This window comes from Mycena indigotica, assembly GCF_014461135.1.
Source record: "Mycena indigotica strain 171206Taipei chromosome Unknown Mind.scaff0008, whole genome shotgun sequence".
Classification (NCBI taxonomy): Eukaryota; Fungi; Basidiomycota; class Agaricomycetes; order Agaricales; family Mycenaceae; genus Mycena; species Mycena indigotica.
Window position 1 is genome coordinate 2,383,988 of NW_023503007.1, and position 22,745 is coordinate 2,406,732.

Below are 22,745 nucleotides of genomic sequence, written 5' to 3' on the forward strand. Positions count from 1 at the left end.
CGGAGTCCGCCGTCCTTCTTCTTGACGAAGAAGACCGGAGACGCCATCGGAGACTTGGAGGGGCGAATCCGGCCCGTCGAAAGCCCTTCCTCGATGAACGCGTCGAGCTCGCGTTGCTCGAGGGGCGAGATGGGGTACACCTTGCAGTTGGTGGGCTTAGCGTCGGGGACGAGTTCAATGGCGTGGTCCCAGGCTCTCCGCTCCGGTAGCGTGTCGAAGGACTCCTTGTTGAAGACGTCCTGAAACTCCTTAGCCCAGTCCGGGATCTCGGAGGGCACAGGGGCGGAGTTCCTGGCGAAGGCTTCGGCCAGGCGCTGTGAGACAGTACTGCCAGCGCGTATCTCCTCCGAGGGGGCGGAACGAGGTGTAGAAGATGCGGTCACCATCTTCAAGCTGACCATCGTCTTCATCATCGTCGGAGTCCGGCATCAGATCAGGCAGGGCGGAGTCGTCACCGGAGACGGAATCGTCTCCGTCGTCAGGCCCAGAGAGGTCCATGGTGCAGACCGAGGGGAACGGGCCGGAGCGGAGTCGCTTCTGGAGCAGCCGGAGTCGCCGTAGCTCAGTCCGTTCAACGCGTTCTTCCTCGCGGCAAGTGGAGCAACCGCGGGGCACCGTGTCATCTTGACCTCCTTGGTTTCCCAATTGATTTCCGGGTTATGCTTCCGCAGCCAGGAGTACCCCAGAATAAGGTCTTGTTTACCAAGATGAGTGACGGCGAGTTGAACACGCTCGGAATGGCCTTTGTAGCGTAAGACCAAGTCCGCGATCTGGTTGATGAAGCCGGCGTCGTTCGGAGTGCCATCAACGTTAAAGACCGGAATCGGTTGCGCCAGGGTGCGGACCGGAATGCCATTCCGAGCGACATAGTTCGTGTCGATAAAGTCGGAGGTGGCACCACAGTCAACCAGGCCAGAGAGCGAGAGCTTAAGCGCGCTGGTAGCGGACTCTAGCTCCAACGGGAGGTGGAGGGAGTTCACTCCGGGGGAAGCAGCGACAGTGTACTGCTTGGGCAGTTTCTTTTCCCAGGCAGTGAGGCGGCGAAGGACGATGACCGGAGTCGCGGGCGAAGTCGGAGACGGAGTCGAAACGGGGGCGGGGAGGGTATGTCTTTCGTTTCAGGCTCGTTGTAGGGCAAAGGAATTGATTCGTCATACAAACAAGCGAAACGATTTACGGACGCCGAACGAGGGCACACCAGTCCCTCGTCGCGGGGGACAAAATCCTCTCCGGCCATCGACTCCGCGACTGTTTCCGGCAGCGCAGCTGTGTCCGAGTAGCGGGCGATCAACTCCGCTAACATCTCGTCACCGAGTTGTTGGATCACCTCGTCGAGGATGTCCATTGAGCGGACGTCCGCGGGGGGGGGCAATCCCGGGCGAGATGGTTTGGGTCGCCGCACCTGAAGCAGGTGCGACGAGGGGCACCCCGAGCCCTAGTGCGATCCAACTCCATGGGGACGGGAGCTGGAGGCGCCGGAGCGGGGGCGCGGGCCACGGGTGGCACGACCGGAGCCACCGGGCGGAAAGGGGCCGGAGCCGGGATGCGGTTGACCGGAAACGGAGTCCGAATCAAACCGCCAGGCGTCTGGGGGGCGGCTGACTTGATCAGCTTGGCCCGGACCAGGGCCTCGTATTGACGGAAGGCCCGGGTGCGCCAGCTAAGGTAGTCCCGGAGGTCCGGGGGGTCGTTCGAGGACGTGATTCCGTTGTTGATCAGGGGGTCAAGTCCGTGGCGGAACTTGGTCACCTTGACCAACGCGTCTTCGAATCCGGCGAGGTCCATCAGGTCCTCGAAGTCGTCGGTGTACTGGTAGACATCCTTTGTGCCCATGTGATAGGCGGAAGTCTCCAGTTTGGAGAGAGCATGATCTTGCTCATTCTCCTCGACGAACCGGAGTCGGAACTCGGAAACGAACGAGCCCCAGGACGGAAACGGAAACGGGGCTTTGCTTCCGTGGCGCTCCGCCCATTGCTGAGCGGGTCCTTCTGCCATAAACGACATGGCATAGCGGACGGCCTTTTCCTCGCTCGCCTCTCCGTTGACCACGAAGGCCTCAGGGGCAAGGCGGGCGTAGGTGCGGACCGCATAGGAAGAAATGCGGCCGCGTTTCCGATCGCCGTTGAAGGTGAACGGAGGGTTTGGTCGCAAGACCAATTTTGAGGCGAGGTTGATGTCGCCAAAGAGGGCCTCAGAATCGCCCTGAACCGGAGTCGGAGTCGGAATCGACGTCTCCGGGGGTGGTGTTGTTTGGGGTCCGCCAGCAGTATTAGCGCGGCGGCAGCGGCAGCGGAAGCCTGGGTGGTGAGAAGAGTAAGGGCCTCAGTTAGGCGGTCGATTTTCGCCTCGAGTGCATCCAGCCAAGTGTCAGCGTCAGGAGTAGCTCCGGAAGGCATGACAGGTGCGGGGGTGACAGGAGTGACAGAGGAGGAGGGGACAAGTGGTAGGGGGGGTGACGAGGGCGGAACGGACTCGTATTCCGAGCCTGAGTCAGCGCCGAACCTAGCAATCTTGTCCGGTTGATCCCGTAGAGAGTTTCTTCTGCTGTAAGGGCAACCCCGGAGGCCTGAGATCAAGGTCCTAGCAGGGGAGGATCCAAAGAGTGAATAGAAGTAAGCAAATACAAGTGAGGCTGACCTAGCAGGGGAGGATCCAAAGAGAAGAAACTCTAAGGGTCCGCCTGCTAGGTAGCGGAACTATATACTGCGCTCTTGACGCCAAGGTTGATCGTTGCTCCGTGCAGTATGCCTGCGCCATGTCGCAGGCCAGGTCCCAGGGGGATCGCCAGGCGGGGGCGGCGATGCGCCTGACGGAGGCGGTGATGCGATCACCGGAGTCGGAGCCGGAGTCGGACCGGGATCGGAATCGTCTCCGAGGGGCCGAAAGGGAGGTTCCCCTGACAGCAGCCTTGTACTTCAGCCTGCTCAACCGCTCTAATTGGGTTGCTTCCAGTTTTCCCCAACAATATCAGAATTTCGGTAACTGTTTCAGCAGGAGTATTTGGCCTAATACAGTGTGACAATGTGACAAGGCCATACCATACCGTACCATACACACCTTGTGCATAAGGTCTTGGGGCCCTAGAGCCATGAGATGCCATACTATACATGGCTGTAATAGTACAGTCAACAGCCTTAGACCTTCCTAGCTAGGTGCTTATTCAAAGATATTATTCCTAAGATTCTCCATATGATACTTACATGACTATTGTGCATGAAAAATGAATTCACAAGGATCATATGATATAATTCTGAGTTGTTGGTGGTCATATTGACAGCTTATTACTGATACTGTACTATTTTAATCAATTCATCACCCCTTGGAGGTGTGACATGTGCGACGAATCTAAAGTTTCGTCGCACCTTCCCCATTAGGCAATTTGGGGCGCCAGAAATTACACACAATAGGAAGGGCTTCCCGCCCAAAGTTTGGCTGACCACCATGACTGACAAAAAAAAAATTGTCGACTTGAGGTGGGTGTGACGTGTGACTGAGTAATGGATTAGAATAGTACAGTAGGCATAATATACTTTCTATGTCTCTACCCCCAAATCTGATCAAAATAGCCTTACCCCCTTCTCCCCCCACCTCATCATCATTCATGTGCCAGATAAGAATCTTGAACCCTCCTTGCTGTGAACTCCGCTAGTTGCATAAGCCTAGGGTCCACTGAATGCATACTGTTGCTGACTATCTGCAAGATGAATGCTGCTAGGTCTTTCATTCTCCCATCCATTCTATTCACATCACTGCACACCAAAAGCAAACTATACATATATTACTTGTGAGTATCTTTTTCTATTGAGATAGAGACACACCGTACAAGATGCCCAAGGCAGCGTTGGAGAGGTATTAAGCGGGTAACTTGAAGGGACCACTGGCCATCCTCGGTATTCACAAGCCTTATGTAGTGGCATGCAAATTCCCGGCGGGCAGCAATAGGTCCAGCATTGCTTGAGATGTTCAAGATGTAGGGTGCTCTCTTCAACACATAGGCATATTCCATACTGGAGGTATGCAGTGTTTCTTTCAGTGCTTCCACCACAGTTGTCTGGGTAGAGCCACTGTCAAAGAATTATGTAAAACTATATGAACATAATCTTTTGCAGCACTCACTACAAATCTGACAATAGTCGATCATTTTCAGGCTTTGTGTTATATGCCGGGAATCCTGCAATACAGTTACACAATGACGTGAACCTCCATTGATCCAGATAGGTGGCAACTACCAGATGTGTGAGTTGTGAAAGTCTGTGTTCCTCTCCCACAACGGAGTGGAATGTGTCGATGTTTTCGGCAATGAGCTCAACCACAGGGATAGACTTTGAGAGGCAAAGTTGTTCCAAGACAGACCACTGCCAGTCGTTGGGACTTTTTACAATGTCACTCAGTGTTCTGAGTCTGCAGAGCTATCAGTGCAAATAGTAGACCACAAGGCAATAACATACTCATAAAGCTGAGGCAAAGCACCAATGTACACTGCCATGAAGTGATGTGGCAGTTCAAGCCCCTCCTGAAGCATCCGCCCAACCAGCGTCAAGACTGTAAGGCGCAGTTCATCAGAGTGTTCTGACGACAACAGCTCCTCATAGACTATGCAGTCTTTGGGCAATTGGAAAGACTCGCCCAAGAGCTTGACAGTGCTGCATTTTAAGGATCCAGAATCAAGCAAGCTCAGCCGCTCAATAAGCTCCTCTATGATCAACTTTTTTGTTGGCGGTGTGACATTATGGGAGCTATGTTGTGTTAAAATCTTGATGTTGGTAGGGTACACCCAACCTGAGGCTGACGAGGCTCACCTAAGATATGCCAGAAACATGTCCAGCATCTCACGTGTAAGGTCGTTGCCCGCCTCCCGATAAATAAGCTTCCTGACCTCACGGTCGTACATGAGCCGGATTAAAGGTTTGGCCATTGCATGTATGTTAATGGTTGCCCCGGTGGGATTTGCGTCGCTCCATGAGCTGTAGATGCTAGGAATCGTCGGGGTCTTTTGCAGCGGCGGCATGGAGAAGTCAGGATTGAGCTGCGAGGCCCGGGATGGCCGTTAAGTGCTGTTTATACTTATCATGGGCAGTGTTCAACAGCCATGATTCTGTTCAACAGCCATGAATCATGGCTGTTGAATACTGCCTTGAACCATGTGCATCACTGCTATCGTCATGGGTACTTGAAGGTGTGACACACTTGCCAGTGTTCATGGTCCAAGTTTAACCCGAACCCGACGATCTGAGACCCTGTCGCTCATCACTGCCTATATATCTCTATATATACAAACATCCAACTGACACGCACCGGGACTAGATCCCATCCCTTCTCCGCAGCGAACGTGTTTGTAGCGCAGCCCAGGTTGTAGCCTGCATCAACTTAACAGGGTTTACCACACACTCGCAGAGTGCTCACCAGTTGATCAACGCAGCAACGGGTGACGCTGCAGGATTTCACAAAAAAGAGTATTCTGTATGCCAAGTAATAGAAATTTCGAGGGCGTTGTTTTGACTGCGGGCTTTCCTTTCCTTCTTCATGCTCGGGCTCGCTCACATCACACGGGCACAACTGCCACCGTGATATCATCCCGCCGGCCACCCCACTTCCCGGTATCCGCCAACTCATACAAATTCAAACCCACAACCTCGCTCGCGAACGACTCCCAAATGACCGCGCGCGCCATATTTCCCTCCTCGTCGCGTGCCCTGCCAGCGGCGGCCGCGACGCGTGCCATCGCGCCGGGGACGAGCCGCCCCTGGTACGCGGTGGCGCGGCCGGCGATCAGGCTGTCGAGGCCGTCGGACGACTGGATCAGGAAGCAGTGGCCCCCCGGAGGCACGCCGGCGGGCCGCTGCGCGTGGAAAACCTCAGGCACGTGCGACATGTAGGGCGGTGTCTTGTTGTAGCTCCGCAGATAGAGCGCGTAGTTTGGGCTAGTAGCTAGCGCGATGACCTCGAGGATGGCGTTGGGGAACTTGTAGTGCACGTCGCCGATGGCTGGCGTTGGTCAGCTGCTGTTTCCGAGAGGAAGAAGAGACCTAGGTACCGCGGCTGAGGTTCATGCCCCGCAGAGTGAGGAGGCGTTCGTCTGCGGTTACGCAATCGGGCTCGTCGGGGTGTTCGCTCCGGATGCGCGCGATTTCTGCCGGGTTGGAGGTACGGTGGTGCGGCGCGAGGTCCAGCGTCTCCCAGACGTCATCAGGGCCCGACGTCCAACAAAGGACTGGGATATTATATTAGCTCTTTTTGAGGAATTGGAGAGTAGACAAACAGGAATCGCAGTCGCCGACATTCACCACGTGTACGCCTCCAGTCGGATCTACCAGCGCAATACACACCGTCGTGCCGTTTGCACAGCGGCGTACCTCGACTCTTGTATTGCCGTCTGCATAGCGCAGCTCTTTTGAGGCGTCGAAGCCGGCCAGGTCCGCGGGAAGGAGGGCAAGAAAGTCGTTCTTGATGCGTTCGTCCAGCGCGACGATCGTACGCGTAAGCAGCGCCGCAATTTGCTCGTTTCCAAGAGGGTTGCCTGCAGCGAACTCGGCTGCGAGCGCGCGCTCTACTGCCCGGGGCAGCTCCGCAAGCGCAAAGTCAACCGTATCGTCCTGTTCACCGTGTCCTGCACCATAAAAGGACCGTCAAGACTCAAAACACAGAGTTGGCCCGCGACTGGTACACACCATCAAGCACCATCGAGAACTTCCACTTCCCGCCCGGAAGGTCCCACATCTCCCCATGAAAGCGGTCCTGGCTCGGCAGCGGGCCCTGCGTGATGCACCCGCCGAGCGTCACGAAGTGCATGTCGCCCACGCGGTCTGCGCCGGCGTCGAGCAGCGCGCGGAGGTGCGGGTATGCAGTTTCGTCTGACATCGATGTGGCTGCTGGCAAGAAGCAGTTTCCCACATTAGCCTTTGTGGGCTCATTCGAAGAGAGGGCATCGCCACCGTCACGTCTGTGACGATCTCATCATTCTATCAACAAACATTGTGGAACTGTGCGCTCATAGCTTTGTTGTGGTGTAGCGTCCGAGTCCCGACAAGTATCATGAACAGACTAAACAGTGCAGGGACGGGGGACCTTACACCTCATAGTCCTTGCCATCTCAGAAACTGTCTCCTGTAATGAACCGATACTAACGAGAACGTAATATTGATGCCCCGGGCCTACAATGTGCGACGAGCCGGACCGACGAGTTGGAACTGTGACAACAGTTGGACAACAGCAGGACCCCCGAAAGTCTGGGCTGATGTTTGATGGGTGGTCCGGACATTTTTTGGGCGGATTTGGGCAGAAACCTTGTATGTTGTCCGGACATTGGAGGGCCAGGTCTGCGAACACTTTGAGCAGGGGTCCGGACATGCATTTGGCCCCCCATGCTCAAGGGTGGGCACCAAATCATCGCATCATGATGTGCTGGAGACAAGACCAGAAGCAATTTAGCCCACTGGGAAGCACTTTTGCATGGAATCTGCGCTAAATTAGGCGGTGTTGTGCCTGATTCGGAGATTTCGCCCATAAATGTCGCAGCAGCCGGGTTCGGTCCGGCTCGGCGGCGCCCCGGCCCGGAAGGACTTTGCATGGAGTCCGGACATTTTTAACCCTCTTGAGCAAATTTGTTCGGACATTTTTTACCCAAATTTGGGTGTTTTAAAATCAAAGTTCACAACAGACTTTCGGGGGTCCTACAACAGCCTGACGAAATTGGGTTATGACGTCAACTGCAAGTTTTTGCTTCCGCCGAGGTTCCGATCCCACTTCTGAATCCGATCCTCAGGCCTCATCGCGGAACGCCGCCTCAAAGATCGTACATAGAGGTAATCGTCTGCGGTAAGATCAAGCAGTAACCATCTGCACTGGCCGCTCGAGCTTCTTTTTGAGTTCTTCGCGGTCTCGGTCCGGCAGTGTCAATCGCCCTTGGCAACGATTCCATCGATAGAGAGTTTCCCAGGGTCACACGTCCTGACAAAACGTCACGTCGCGCGCATCACCGCGTAGCACCACCGCTTTCGCTTAGCAAAGCTTGGTCAGAACCCACCACCACGTCGCAGAAGACGCGTCGCCAACTTGGGGTCCGGAACGGTATAAAGGGCTGCGAGAAGCGCGACAATGGACACTTCATCTGCTCCCTTGAACTCTACAACCCATCTCTGCCATGTCTAAACGCATCTTCACCGTCTTCGGCGCGACCGGAAAGCAGGGTGAGCCCTTTCATCTTTTGGACGCGTTTCTTGCTTGTTGACCATGCGCTAGGCGCTGCCATCATCGAGTCTGCTCTCGCTGACGGGACCTTCACCCTCCGCGCTGTTTCGCGCAAGGTCGACTCCGACGCGAGCAAGGCCCTGATCGCCCGCGGCGTCGAGGTTGTCTCCGGTGACTTGTTCGACAAGGAGTCGCTCAAGAAGGCCATCCGCGGCAGCGAGGTCGTCTTTGGCGTGCGTGCTGTGGTTTTTGGGGCGGCTTCGACTTGATCGATTGACTTTTTTTTATTAGATCACCAACTTCTGGGACCCCTCTGTCTTCCCCGCCGACCCCAAGGGTGCTGGCGAGATTACCCAGGGCAAGAACCTCGTTGATGCCGCGAAGGAGGAGGGTGTCAAGTACCTCTTGTGGAGGTGCGCTGTCTACAACTGCGAAAACACCATCTGACCTGCCGTTAGCTCGCTCCCCAACATCTCTGAGGCCAGCAAGGGCGAGTGGAAGCACGTCTACCACTGCGACAGTGCGTTGTCTCCCATGTTTCCTCGTCGCCGTAAATGTTTACGATTCCCTCAGACAAAGCCATCGTTGGTGACTATCTTGCTGCTTCTGGCGTCCCCCACTCGATCGTCTACACCGCCTGGTTCGGCGAAAACCTTTGGGCATTTGGCAGCATGGTCCCCGCCGAGTCCGGCAACGGCTACACCATCCCGATCCCGAAATACAGCGCCACCGACAAGCAACAAGCGACCTGGGTCAAGAACGACCTCGGCCCAGCTGTTCTTGCCCTCGCCAAGAACTACAACACCGACAAGGGCAAGGAGGTTGGCATCCTCGGCGGCTCGTTCCCCGTCGTCACCCTCAAATTCACCTACCCTGAGCTCGCTGCCGCCATCTCCAAGGGTATGTTGCTGTTGCCTTCCGTCTTCTCGCAATTAACATCAACACCTAGCACTTGGCAAGCCCGTCAACTTCTTCAGCGTCGAGACCACCGGCATGGCTGAGCTCGATGAGATGGTGCGTTGTTCCTCTGGATCATAGTACCGCATCTGACTCCGCCTACCAGTTCCTCTTCCAAGCCAAAACCGAGGGCATGTACCCCGACGCCATCCCGAACCCCAAGCTCGCTGCGCTCGGCGTCAAGTTCGGCACGCTCGACCAGTTCATCAAGGAGGGTGTCCTCAAGCACTTCTCGTAGATAATGTAATTTTTGTACGATAACTAAAAGTATACCTTGCCAATGTACGTGGTTTTGTCCCGACCCGTGACCGTTTTGGAAAGCAACGAAGCATGGCGGCCAAAGCGGAAGTAAAATCTTCCACATAATTTACATTTCCCCACTTTTATGATCAGTCAGTTTCTCTTCGAACAACGCCTATTATTTTTGACTATATAGGCAGCGAGCACGTAAAACGATTCTTGATGAAGACCCTAACATCTAGCCCCTCGTCTTTCATTTTGCGCAATGGGTCCAGGACCTGGAGCTCCTTGATGTGCCAGTCCGAATCATCGGAGTTGGAGAGCCCCAGAAAGAACGACTTGAGCCGTACCGGTGGCGGCGCGGATTCCGGGCTGGCTGAGTTGACTGACTTCGCCGTTGTCCGGTCGATCCAACGGGATGCGACCGTGTCGACCCAAAGGCCAACCGTCGCAACGGTTGCTGGGTCCTCATAATTGCACGCCCAGTTCTCAACGCGGAGATGTTTCAGGCCGGGGAGCAGCAGCCGCGTGCGGACATCCTGGCAGAACTGGGCGGTGTGCGCGAAATCCCAGGGCAGGGCGTCGAGCGTCAGCTCAGAGACGGTCGGCGGGAGGCACACGATGGCGCGCCAGGTTGCCCCGACCGCGATCCCGCGAATAGTAAGCTCACGGAGGGGCGGCTGGGGATTGCAGCGGATGCAGAGGGTGAATGCGGCCGCAGCACGCGTGTCCAGGCTATAGCCGAGGATCGCGGATTCAAGACGAGGGAGCGACAGGCGGTCTATGAGCTCAGCCCAGTCGGCGTGCAAGCAAGAGAGTTCCCGGAGGTGGACCAGACATAGATCGCCTCCGAGTCTGCGTCGAGAGGCGCCAGTTACCGACTCCTCAGACCTGCCCTTCCCGAGATGAAGTGTCTCCAGCCGCGGGGCCGCACTCAGCATTTCTGCTGTTTGGACTGGCTCCACGCAGGAGAGCACAAGGGTGACAAGGTTACAGGGCGACAAGCCGAGACGCCGCGCCATTTGAGCAGATTCCACGCGCAAGTAAGAGAGTCTGGGGGTGGACCGCGTTGAGATGTTGTTGGTTTTGTCGGAGAGGCGGAAGGACCCCAGGTCAAGTACTTGGAGTTTGGGTAGCGCGTCAGGAAGAATTTTCGGGTCCAAGAACGCCGAGTCAACCCCTTGACCGTCGTAGGAGATGCGCAGACGTTGTAGTCTGCCTTCTACAGGCTTCAGCGTATTAAAAGCCTCCTCAACTTGTATCGACTGGATGTGCTCGGGCCTGCCGATGAAGCGGAAGTCAACGTCGAGCGGCCGGATGCTCCCGGAGCGCTTTAAGAAGAGTGAAGCTAGCAAGATGGAGTATACAGGTCCAGTATGCGGCCATGACACTATTAGCGTGCTCCACAACTCCGTCGTTGACAGCGCAAGCTGTCGCCACACGCGGCACACACTTGCAAGCACGAGGGCCGGCTGTGCTGGTACATACTCAGAGTATTCGTAGACAGGGTTCCATGGCTCCAGGACGAACGACCAGATGTAGAGCGTGACTTCGTGCGGGAGCGTGAGGACGGGAAACTTGATCTCGCTGAGCTGAGCAACGAACTGGGCCTGCCGGGCCTCCAGATCGGCGAGTTGTTGACGGAGAGCGGGCAACTGGCTGTCGATGTCGGCGATCTGCTCGCGAAGTAGAGAAGCGATAGACATCGTGGTCAGGAGCAAGAGTCACGTCACAGCAAGGGGTGTCAGATTTGGCCGATTTGCCCACCCGCAATCAAACGGCATTTTGATTGAATCACGCACTGCCTTCTCCAAATCAAGGTAGAATCCGCAGAAAAACTAGCGATCATGCAAGAACAATATGTATATAGGCCACTTTGTAGTGCAATCTCTAGGCAGTGACAATGTGACAAGCCTCTGAAAAATTGTGCTAGCAGGTCCTAAGCACAAGATAAACACATATCTAGCTATGTCAAGCACTAAGCTTCCAACAGCTCTAAAAGCTGCTGTCAAGCTGATGGGCTCGCCACCTTGGCCCAACCTCCAAGGCTCCAACCTTAGCCTCAAGTCACGACAGTATAATGAAGTCACAGGATTTCCGCATTTGGGGGGGGGTGGTTTACTGTAGTAATTAGACCATAAGTTTGTGTAATGCGTAATCGGGCTAAAAAAACATAGTGTTAAAATTCACCTAAAATCAAAAGAAAATTTTTGGGCCCTTTCGGGTATGAAAAAATTCAAAATTAATGAACTTATGGTCTAATTATTACAGTACGTTTGATTGCGGGTGGGTGGATCTCACGAATCTGATACCTCTTGCGTCACAGACGTTGACGATATGATGGAAGTCACCTGACAACGCTTCCTATTAATCCGAGAAAAGTGCTTTGACAAATATAAGAAAAAATAGACAAGCTTGAAGCGAGCTGAGCTGGAACTTGAATCATGTCGGTCCAACGACTGATGGTTTCATGCATAGTATACCCCCCTTTGAAGGTGCATGACATGTGCGACGAACCTAAACATTCATCATCCTTCCCCATTAGGAAATTTTGGTACCAGATCAGCCAGAAAATTGCATTTTATGGTTGAAGTTGGGGCAAAATCTTGCCAGCCTTGCATGACTGGTGGAATTGTGATATCGGGGTAGTTGAAGGTGGAACATTGATAGAAGTTGCAGAAACCTGACAAGACGATATCAGAACTGTGTGAATAACAACAGGACCGGATTGAGTATATACCTGACAAGACGATATCTACATAGAGTCATAAGCATATGTAAGATAGAGGAAAGCATGTAAGTAACTGTGTGAATAACAACAGGACTGGAGAGACGACAAGCTAGACTACTCAGTATATATACTCAGGCTAGCTATGCTGACTACACTACGTTGACTACGATTTATAAGTACGATGAGTAAGTAAAGGTAGAGGATGACTGAGCGAGTATTCAGTCCTTACCAAGCGCATTGGTTATTACCAAGCGGTCATGTGCAAGTATGGTAAGCGGATATGACTTCAACTTCACCAAAACCGAGTAAGGATTGGATATCTGTTAAGTGCCGTGTTGACCAAAGGACCGGAGACGGAGTCGGAGTTGGAAACGGAATCGAAGTCGGAGAGCACTTGGGGGCTCGGAACACTACAGAAGAATGTTTGGGTGACCGGGGCTTCCAGTTGACCAAGATAAGACAAGAGCGGAGTCGAGACGACGCTGGGAGATAGAGACCAGCAATGTTAATTTACAAACTGAAGTATGTAGTAATACATCAAATTATTTATAGTATGAGAAGTAACGGAAACGGAATAAGGTATAACAAAGTAAGTAACAAGATTAGAACAAAGTTAAGTAAAGTAGAAGAGGAGTTGCATACAACGAATAAGGCATAGATGATTGCATAGATCATAAGTCAGGTAATTGGAAACGCTCAGTAAATCTTCATTGCGTAAAAACCAAATACTGGAATCAGATATTGGAATTGAATGCCGGAGTCGGCACGGACATAACAGGGGGGTTAATAAGGGGTGTGAAATTAAGGGTCTTAATAAGGTATTTCCTTTTTGAGAAGTGGTTGATATTAGTGTTTTAAGTACTATATAACAGTATTATAACCTATGCTAGAGCTATATAATCCTCTGATCTGTCAGGGGAACCCCCGCTTCGGCCTCCTTCGGACCCTCCGAACGCATCCGAGGCGCATCCGACCGGCGCCCCCTCGGACGCTCCGACCCACCCCGACCATCGTCCACGGCCTCCTTCGCCCGCACAATCACCGATCCGTCAAGACCCTCCCAACGATCACCTTGGGACAGAGCCTGCGACGCCGCTCAGGCCTTCTGCACTCTACGTCGGCAGTTACGGACGACCAGTATATAGTTGGCGCCCTAGCAGGCGGACCCTTAGAGTTTCTTCTCTTTGGATCCTCCCCTGCTAGGTCGGTCCCTCCGTGTATTTCCTGTAGTCTTATTCACTCTTTGGATCCTCCCCTGCTAGGCTTTCGTCGGAGTCTCCAGGGTTGCCCTTACAGCAGAAGAAACTCTCTACGGGATTAACCGGTCAAGATTGCCAGGTTTGGCGCTGATTCAGGCTCGGAGTACGAGTCCGTACCCCCCCTTCGTCACCGCCCCTGCCACTTGACCCCTCCTCCTCTGCTCTTGTCGTCTTTACGCCCGCTATGTCCACCGGAGCTGCTCCGGACGCTGACGCATGGACGCACTTGAGGCGAAACTAGACAACCTCACCAATATCCTCACCCACCTTGCTTCCCAGGCTTCCGCTGCCGCACCACCTCCGGCAGCTCCCGAACCGCCTTCGGCATCTCCGAATGCCCCCGACGCGGATGCGTTATTTGGTGATATTACTGTCGCCTCAAAACTGGTCTTACGACCAAACCCTCCGTTTGCGTTTAACGGAGATCGCAAACGCGGCCGCGCCTTCCTATACGCGGTCAAGACTTACGCTCGGCTTGCCCCGGAGGCCTTCGTGGTCAACGGAGAGCCGAGCGAAGAAAAGGCCGTCCGCTACGCCATGTCCTATATGGCGGAGGGACCTGCTCAGCAGTGGGCAGAGCGTCATGGGAGCAAAACCCCCTTCCCCTTCCCTCGGTGGAACCTATTCCTCTCCGAGTTTCCCCTTCGGTTCGTTGAGGAGAACAAGCAGGACCTTGCGCTTGCCAAGTTGGAGAGCGCGGGTTATCACATGGGAACGCGGGATGTCTACGGATACACCGACGACTTCGAGGACCTAATGGACCTCGCCGGATTGAAGACGCGTTGGTTAAGGTGACCAAGTACCGCCACGGACTTGACCCCCTGATCAACAACGGCATCACGTCTTCGAACGACCCCCCAGACCTCCGTGACTATCTGGGCTGGCGCACTCGGGCTTTCCGACAATATGAAGCCCTGGTGCGGCGAAGCTCATTAAGGGAACGGCTACCCCGCGGACCGCTTCGGGAGCTCCGCGCGGCGCCTTCCCCATCACTCGTTCGGCAACTCTGTTCCCCATCCGCCCGGTGGCCGCACCTGCGCCACCCGCGGCCCGCGGCCCCGCGCCCCCGTCCCGGTACCTCCGGCTCCCGTCCCTATGTGTCAGGGGAACCTCCCTTTCGGCCCCTCGGAGACGATTCCGATTCCGGTCCGACTCCGGTGATCGCATCACCGCCTCCGTCAGGCGCATCGCCGCCCCCCGCCTGGCGATCCCCCTGGGACCTGGCCTGCGACATGGCGCAGGCATACTGCACGGAGCAACGATCAACCTTGGCGCGTCAAGAGCGCAGTATATAGTTCCGCTACCTAGCAGGCGGACCCTTAGAGTTTCTTCTCTTTGGATCCTCCCCTGCTAGGACCTTGATCTCAGGCCTCCGGGGTTGCCCTTACAGCAGAAGAAACTCTCTACGGGATCAACCGGACAAGATTGCCAGGTTCGGCGCTGACTCAGGCTCAGAGTCCGAGTCCACTCCGCCCTCGCCACCGCCCCTGCCACTTGTCCCCTCCTCCTCTGCCACTCCTGTCGTCCCCGCACCTGTCATGCCTTCCGGAGCTACTCCTGACGCTGACACTCGGCTGGATGCACTCGAGGCGAAAATCGACCGCCTAACTGAGGCCCTTACTCTCCTCACCACCCAGGCTTCCGCTGCCGCTGCCGCCGCTAACACTGCTGGCGGACCCCAAACACCACCACCGGAGACGTCGATTCCGACTCCGACTCCGGTTCAGGGCGATTCCGAGGCCCTCTTTGGCGACATCAACCTCGCCTCAAAATTGGTTTTACGACCAAATCCCCCGTTCACCTTTAACGGCGATCGGAAACGCGGCCGCGCGTTCCTCTACGCGGTCCGCACCTACGCCCGCCTTGCCCCTGAGGCCTTCGTGGTCAACGGAGAGGCGAGCGAGGAAAAGGCCGTCCGCTATGCCATGTCGTTTATGGCAGAAGGACCCGCTCAGCAATGGGCGGAGCGCCACGGAAGCAAAGCCCCGTTTCCGTTTCCGTCCTGGGGCTCGTTCGTTTCCGAGTTCCGACTCCGGTTCGTCGAGGAGAATGAGCAAGATCATGCTCTCTCCAAACTGGAGACTTCCGCCTATCACATGGGCACAAAGGATGTCTACCAGTACACCGACGACTTCGAGGACCTGATGGACCTCGCCGGATTCGAAGACGCGTTGGTCAAGGTGACCAAGTTCCGCCACGGACTTGACCCCCTGATCAACAACGGAATCACGTCCTCGAACGACCCCCCGGACCTCCGGGACTACCTTAGCTGGCGCACCCGGGCCTTCCGTCAATACGAGGCCCTGGTCCGGGCCAAGCTGATCAAGTCAGCCGCCCCCAAGACGCCTGGCGGTTTGATTCGGACTCCGTTTCCGGTCAACCGCGTCCCGGCTCCGGCCCCCTTCCGCCCGGTGGCTCCGGTCGTGCCACCCGCGGCCCGCGCCCCGCTCCGGCGCCTCCAGCTCCCGTCCCCATGGAGTTGGATCGCACTAGGGCTCGGGGTGCCCCTCGTCGCGCCTGCTTCAGGTGCGGCGACCCAAACCATTCTCGCCGAGATTGCCCCCTCCCCGCGGATGTCCGCTCAATGGACATCCTCGACGAGGTGATCCAACAACTCGGTGACGAGATGTTAGCGGAGTTGATCGCCCGCTACTCGGACACAGCTGCGCTGCCGGAAACAGTCGCGGAGTCGATGGCCGGAGAGGATTTTGTCCCCCGCGACGAGTGACTGGTGTGCCCTCGTTCGCGTCCGTAAATCGTTTGCGCTTGTTTGTATGACGAATCAATTCCTTTGCCCTACAACGAGCCTGAAACGAAAGACATACCCTCCCCCGCCCCGTTTCGACTCCGTCTCCGACTTCGCCCGCGACTCCGGTCATCGTCCTTCGCCGCCTCACTGCCTGGGAAAAGAAACTGCCCAAGCAGTACACTGTCGCTGCTTCCCCTGGAGTGAACTCCCTCCACCTCCCGTTGGAGCTAGAGTCCACTACCAGCGCTTAAGCTCTCGCTCTCTGGCCTGGTTGACTGTGGTGCCACCTCCGACTTCATCGACACGAACTATGTCGCTCGGAATGGCATTCCGGTCCGCACCCTGGCGCAACCGATTCCGGTCTTTAACGTTGATGGCACTCCGAACGACGCCGGCTCCATCAACCAGATCGCGGACTTGGTCTTACGCTACAAAGGCCATTCCGGCGTGTTCAACTCGCCGTCACTCATCTTGGTAAACAAGACCTTATTCTGGGGTACTCCTGGCTGCGGAAGCATAACCCGGAAATCAATTGGGAAACCAAGGAGGTCAAGATGACACGGTGCCCCCGCGGTTGCTCCACTTGCCGCGAGGAAGAACGGGTTGAACGGACTGAGCTACGGCGACTCCGGCTGCTCCAGAAGCGACTCCGCTCCGGCCCGTTCCCCTCGGTCTGCACCATGGACCTCTCTGGGCCTGACGACGGAGACAATTCCGTCTCCGGTGACGACTCCGCCCTGCCTGATCTGATGCCGGACTCCGACGATGATGAAGACGATGGTCAGCTTGAAGATGGTGACCGCATCTTCTACACCTCGTTCCGCCCCTCGGAGGAGATACGCGCTGGCAGTACTGTCTCACAGCGCCTGGCCGAAGCCTTCGCCAGGAACTCCGCCCCTCCGCCCTCCGAGATCCCGGACTGGGCTAAGGAGTTTCAGGACGTCTTCAACAAGGAGTCCTTCCGACACGCTACCGGAGCGGAGAGCCTGGGACCACGCCATTGAACTCGTCCCCGACGCTAAGCCCACCAACTGCAAGGTGTACCCCATCTCGCCCCTCGAGCAACGCGAGCTCGACGCGTTCATCGAGGAAGGGCTTTCGACGGGCCGGATTCGCCCCTCCAAGTCTCCGATGGCGTCTCCGGTCTTCTTCGTCAAGAAGAAGGACGGCGGACTCCGCTTTGTCCAGGACTACCGTGCTCTCAATGCGATGACTGTCAAAAACCGGTACCCCCTTCCGCTGATCAACGACCTCATCAACCGGCTCAAAGGCGCTCGTTACTTCACCAAACTCGACGTCCGTTGGGGCTTCAACAACGTCCGGATCAAGGAAGGTGACGAGTGGAAAGCGGCTTTCCGGACTAACCGAGGCCTGTTCGAGCCCTTGGTGATGTATTTCGGCCTGACAAACTCTCCCGCGACGTTCCAAACGATGATGAATGACATTTTCCAGGACCTCATCCTCTCCGGAGACGTCATGATCTACCTTGACGACATCCTGATCGCCCATTCCGACCTCCGGAAACACCGGCAGATCGTTCAGGAGGTCTTGCGGCGACTCCGAGAGCACAAGTTGTACCTCCGAGCGGAGAAGTGCGACTTTGAAAAATCGTCAATCGAGTACCTTGGAGTCATCATCTCCCACAACCACGTCGAAATGGACCCCGTCAAAGTCGCAGGCGTCTCCGCTTGGCCGACTCCGGAAAACAAGAAGGACATTCAGCAGTTCCTTGGGTTCGCTAATTTCTACCGCAGGTTCATTCGGGACTTCTCGACCCTTGCACGCCCTCTTTTTCGTGCTCACCAAGAAGGACCAGCAATGGACTTGGGGCGACGCGGAGGCCTCCGCGTTCCAAGCGATCAAGGACGCAGTCACCTCGGAACCGGTCCTGGCGATTCCGGACGACGCACGGCCTTTCCGACTTGAGGCGGACAGCTCTGATTATGCGACGGGGCGGTTCTTTCACAATCCGCCCCGGACGGGAAGTGGCACCCTGTAGCATTCTATTCCAAAAGCTTAAATGATGTCCAGCGCAACTACGAAATCCACGACAAGGAGATGCTCGCGATCATCCGCGCACTCGAGGAGTATAGACACTTCCTCGAGGGCGCCGCGCATCCCGTCGAGATCTGGACTGACCATAAGAATCTGGTGTACTTCAGGAAGACGCAGCACCTCAACCGGAGACAGGCCCGCTGGTCCCTCTACCTCTCCCGGTTCGACTTCACGCTGCACCACAAGCCCGGCCGCGACATGGGCCGACCTGACGCCCTCTCTCGGAGACCAGACCACGGAATCGATTCCGACAACTCCGACGTCGTCCTTCTGCGGCCCGAACTCTTCCATGTCCCGCTCTCGAAGGCGTTTCCGTTTCCGGCCCTGGTTCTGAACTCCTTCGCGACATCCGCGATGCCCTCTCCGGTGAGCCTGACCTGGAGGAGCCCGTCGCACTAGCGGCCCGGCAACTCCTAAAGGTCCAAGGTCAAGCCCGAGGCCCCCGCTCCTCGCGCTCCGACGAGTGGGCTGTCTCCGGTGGTCTTCTTCACTTTCGTGGGAAGATTGTCGTACCTAAGGATAAGGACCTCCGGAGACGCATCATCGAGCTCTGCCACGACACTCGAGTTGCCGGACACGCGGGTCGCTTCAAGACCTTGGAGTTGGTCTCCCGGAACTACTGGTGGCCTCAGATGTCTCGCCATATTGGCCGGTACGTCGCGACCTGTGACTTGTGCTGTCGCACCAAAGCACTCCGGAGACTGCCCCACGGAGAGCTGCACCCGACGGAAACGCCCCCCAGAGCGTTGGCATACCGTCTCCGTCGACTTCATCGTCGAGCTTCCGGAGGCCCATGGGTACGACGCGATCATGGTCGTCGTCGACACCCTTGGGAAGCGTGCCCACTTCTCGGAGTGTCACACCACGGTCGACGCAGTAGGGGCGGCTCGCCTCTACTACCGGAATGTCTGGCGCCATCACGGGACTCCGGAGAAGTACGTCTCCGACCGCGGCTCGCAGTTCATCGCGGACTTCACCCGAGAACTCTGGCGTCTAATCGGCATCAAGCCTGCCACGTCCACCGCGTACCACCCGCAGACAGACGGTCAAACAGAGCGCGTCAACCAGGAGCTGGAGCAGTACCTGCGGATCTTTACCAACTATCAGCAGGACGACTGGGATGAGCTGATTCCGGCCCTGGAGTTCGCCTACAACAACCACGTTCACTCCTCCACGCAACAAGTCCCCTTCATGACGGACACGGGACGACTCCCGCGCATGGGCTTCGAACCCGGAGTCCGTTCCGCTATGGAGTCCGTGAACGAGTTCCGCGACCGGATTGCCACTGGTGTTGCCGAAGCCAAGGCCGCGCTCACTAAGGCCAAAGAGGAGTACAAGCGCTACTACGACCGGAGACGCACTCCGTCTCCGGAGTTTAAGGTTGGCGACCGTGTTTGGCTGGATGCCTCTGACATCAGGACGACTCGCCCCTCGGAGAAGTTCTCCCACCGCCGCCTCGGACCATTCAAGATAGTCGCGGAGATCAGCAAAGGTGCCTACAAGCTCGACCTCCCTCCGCGCTACTCGAAGCTCCACCCGGTCTTCCCCGTCGTCAAGCTCGAGCTCGCCCAAGACGACCCCTTCGACGGACGCCCCGGCTACGACCAGCCCCCTCCGGACCTCGAGGACGGAGTCCTGGAGTGGGAAGTAGAGGAAATCCTGGACGCAAGGGTGAGGTATAAACGGCTGAATTTGCCGTCAGATGGAAAGGCTACGACGCGTCGCATGACCAGTGGGTCCGCTTCGACCGCGTCTTCGCCCCGGAGAAAATCGCGGAGTTCTATCGTAAGTACCCTGGCAAACCCACGGCACATCGCCTCTGCAACCTTCGACTCGATTCCATTCCGGTCTATGCGTCGGGGACGCCGCATTCAAAGGGGGGGTGATGTCAGGGGAACCTCCCTTTCGGCCCCTCGGAGACGATTCCGATTCCGGTCCGACTCCGGCTCCGACTCCGGTGATCGCATCACCGCCTCCGTCAGGCGCATCGCCGCCCCCGCCTGGCGATCCCCCTGGGACCTGGCCTGCGACATGGCGCAGGCATACTGCACGGAGCAACGATCAACCTTGGCGCGTCAAGAGCGCAGTATATAGTTCCGCTACCTAGCAGGCGGACCCTTAGAGTATATGGCGGAGGGACCTGCTCAGCAGTGGGCAGAGCGTCATGGGAGCAAAACCCCCTTCCCCTTCCCTCGGTGGAACCTATTCCTCTCCGAGTTTCGCCTTCGGTTCGTTGAGGAGAACGAGCAGGACCTTGCGCTTGCCAAGTTGGAGAGCGCGGGTTATCACATGGGAACGCGGGATGTCTCACGGATACACCGACGACTTCGAGGACCTAATGGACCTCGCCGGATTCGAAGACGCGTTGGTTAAGGTGACCAAGTACCGCCACGGACTTGACCCCCTGATCAACAACGGCATCACGTCTTGAACGACCCCCAGACCTCCGTGACTATCTGGGCTGGCGCACTCGGGCTTTCCGACAATATGAAGCCCTGGTGCGAGCGAAGCTCATTAAGGGAACGGCTACCCCGCGGACCGCCGGGAGCTCCCGCGGCGCCTTCCCCATCACTTGTTCGGCAACTCCGTTCCCCATCCGCCCGGTGGCCGCACCTGCGCCACCCGCGGCCCGCGCCCCCGTCCCGGTACCTCCGGCTCCCGTCCCTATGGAGTTGGATCGTACTAGGGCTTGGGGCGCCCCTCGTCGAGCCTGCTTCAGATGCGGCGGCCCCAATCACTTGGCTCGGGATTGTCCGCTCCCCGCCGATGTTCGCCATATGGACATCCTCGACGAGGTGATCCAGCAACTTGGCGATGAGATGCTGGGAGAGCTACTTGCGCGGTTGTCCGACACCGCGGCCTTAGCAGAGGCGCATTCGGAGGCTCCGGCAGAGGATTTTGTCCCCGCGACGAGTGACTGGTGTGCCCCTCGTTCGCGTCCATAAATCGTTTCACTTGTTTGTATGATGAATCAACTCCCTTGCCTTACAACGAGCCTGAAATGAAAGACGCACCCCCTGCCCCCTCCGAAGCCCCCCGTTCGGATTCGCCGACTTGCCTGGGAGAAAAAGCTACCTGGCAGCTATACCATCTCTGCCGCTCCTGGGGTTAACTCGCTCCACCTTCCTCTTGAGCTTGAGTCCACTGCGAACGCGCTCAAGCTCTCCCTCTCAGGTCTGGTCGACTGCGGAGCCACTTCGGACTTTATCGACACAGAATACGTCAACTGAAACAACGTGCCAGTCCGAAATCTCTCAGTACCCATACCGGTCTACAATGTCGACGGCACCCCCAATGATGCTGGGTCTATTCGCCAAATCGCGGACCTGGTCCTACGATACAACGGACACTCCGAACGCGTTCAGCTGGCTGTAACCCACCTTGGGAAACAGGACTTGATACTCGGGTACTCCTGGCTCAAAAGGCATAACCCCGAGATCAACTGGGAAACAAAGGAGGTGAAAATGAGCCGCTACCCCCGAAGCTGCTCCACCTGCCGCGACGAGGAACGGACCGAGCGCGCTGAGGTTCACTGTCTCCGACTCCTTAAATCGCGCTTGCTTGCGGGCGCCTTCCCCACCGTTTGCGCTATCGATATCGCTGGCCCAGACGATGCGGACGACGAACTCGGAGCTGCTTCGGACCCTCCGGAGCGCTCACCAGACCTTGACGACGACGAGCATCTTGAAGACGGCGACCGCATCTTCTACACCTCCTTTCGCCCATTCGAGGAGATTCGCGCTGGGAGCACCGTGTCCCAACGCCTTGCAGAGGCCTTCGCCCCCGCCTCGGCCCCCCCCGCCTTCGGAGATTCCGGACTGGGCCAAGGAGTTCCAAGACGTCTTTGACAAGGAGTCCTTCGACACGTTACCAGAGCGGAGGGCTTGGGACCACGCTATCGAACTCGCTCCCGACGCGAAGCCCGCTAATTGCAAGGTGTATCCGATCTCCCCCTTGAACAGCGCGAACTTGACGAGTTCATCGAGGAGGGACTTGCCACAGGCCGTATCCGCCCTTCGAAATCTCCGATGGCTTCCCCCGTCTTCTTCGTTAAGAAAAAGGACGGAGGACTTCGGTTTGTCCAGGACTACCGCGCCCTCAACGCAATGACGATTAAGAACCGGTACCCCTCCCGTTGATTAATGACCTTATCAACAGGCTTAAGGGCGCCCGTTACTTCACCAAACTCGACGTTCGCTGGGGCTTTAATAACATCCGGATTAAAGAAGGAGACGAGTGGAAGGCGGCCTTTCGGACTAGTGCTGGCCAAATATGATTATATTATTTTATGGGCATAATATATTATAATCATATCATATTCAGAGCTCCAACCCAATAATATATTTGTAGTATAACATAATCATATTCAGCTGCGAAATATGAATATGTTATGAATATATTCAACTATAATCTAGTATGCATATCTCTTGATATGTTTGACATATTTGCTGCTAGAAAAAGAATCAAAAACATAAAATACATGCTGGATTGTCAGGGCAACTTCCTTTTGGGCCTTCCTAGGTTACATAGGACTCTCAAACTACAGTCAGGGGCATTGTCACTAGCA

At 56.3% G+C, this 22,745-nt stretch overlaps 3 protein-coding genes across 3 annotated transcripts; 1 reads left to right on the forward strand and 2 right to left on the reverse strand.

Annotated features, from left to right (window-relative positions):
* Window positions 1-5,542: 5,542 nt before the first annotated feature.
* MIND_00934300 (Serine/threonine protein phosphatase 2C) lies at window positions 5,543-6,906 on the reverse strand (the record flags this gene model as incomplete). Its single annotated transcript, XM_037365965.1, has 4 exons — window positions 6,669-6,906; window positions 6,260-6,607; window positions 6,035-6,211; window positions 5,543-5,985 (listed from the first exon to the last, which is right to left on the reverse strand). Exons 1-4 carry the CDS (start codon window positions 6,856-6,858, stop codon window positions 5,543-5,545), a joined length of 1,158 nt encoding a protein of 385 aa, XP_037217377.1. The 5' UTR covers window positions 6,859-6,906.
* Window positions 6,907-8,140: 1,234 nt separating this feature from the next.
* Window positions 8,141-9,382, forward strand: MIND_00934400 (NmrA domain-containing protein; the record flags this gene model as incomplete). Its single annotated transcript, XM_037365966.1, has 7 exons — window positions 8,141-8,186; window positions 8,239-8,420; window positions 8,479-8,600; window positions 8,646-8,707; window positions 8,761-9,087; window positions 9,137-9,201; window positions 9,251-9,382. 7 exons carry the CDS (start codon window positions 8,141-8,143, stop codon window positions 9,380-9,382), a joined length of 936 nt encoding a protein of 311 aa, XP_037217378.1.
* Window positions 9,383-9,572: 190 nt separating this feature from the next.
* Window positions 9,573-11,102, reverse strand: MIND_00934500 (F-box domain-containing protein; the record flags this gene model as incomplete). The annotated part of the gene is made up of 1 exon (XM_037365967.1): window positions 9,573-11,102. The coding sequence occupies exon 1, from the start codon at window positions 11,088-11,090 to the stop codon at window positions 9,573-9,575; it is 1,518 nt and encodes a 505-aa protein (XP_037217379.1). The 5' UTR covers window positions 11,091-11,102.
* Between the last annotated feature and the right edge of the window lie 11,643 nt (window positions 11,103-22,745).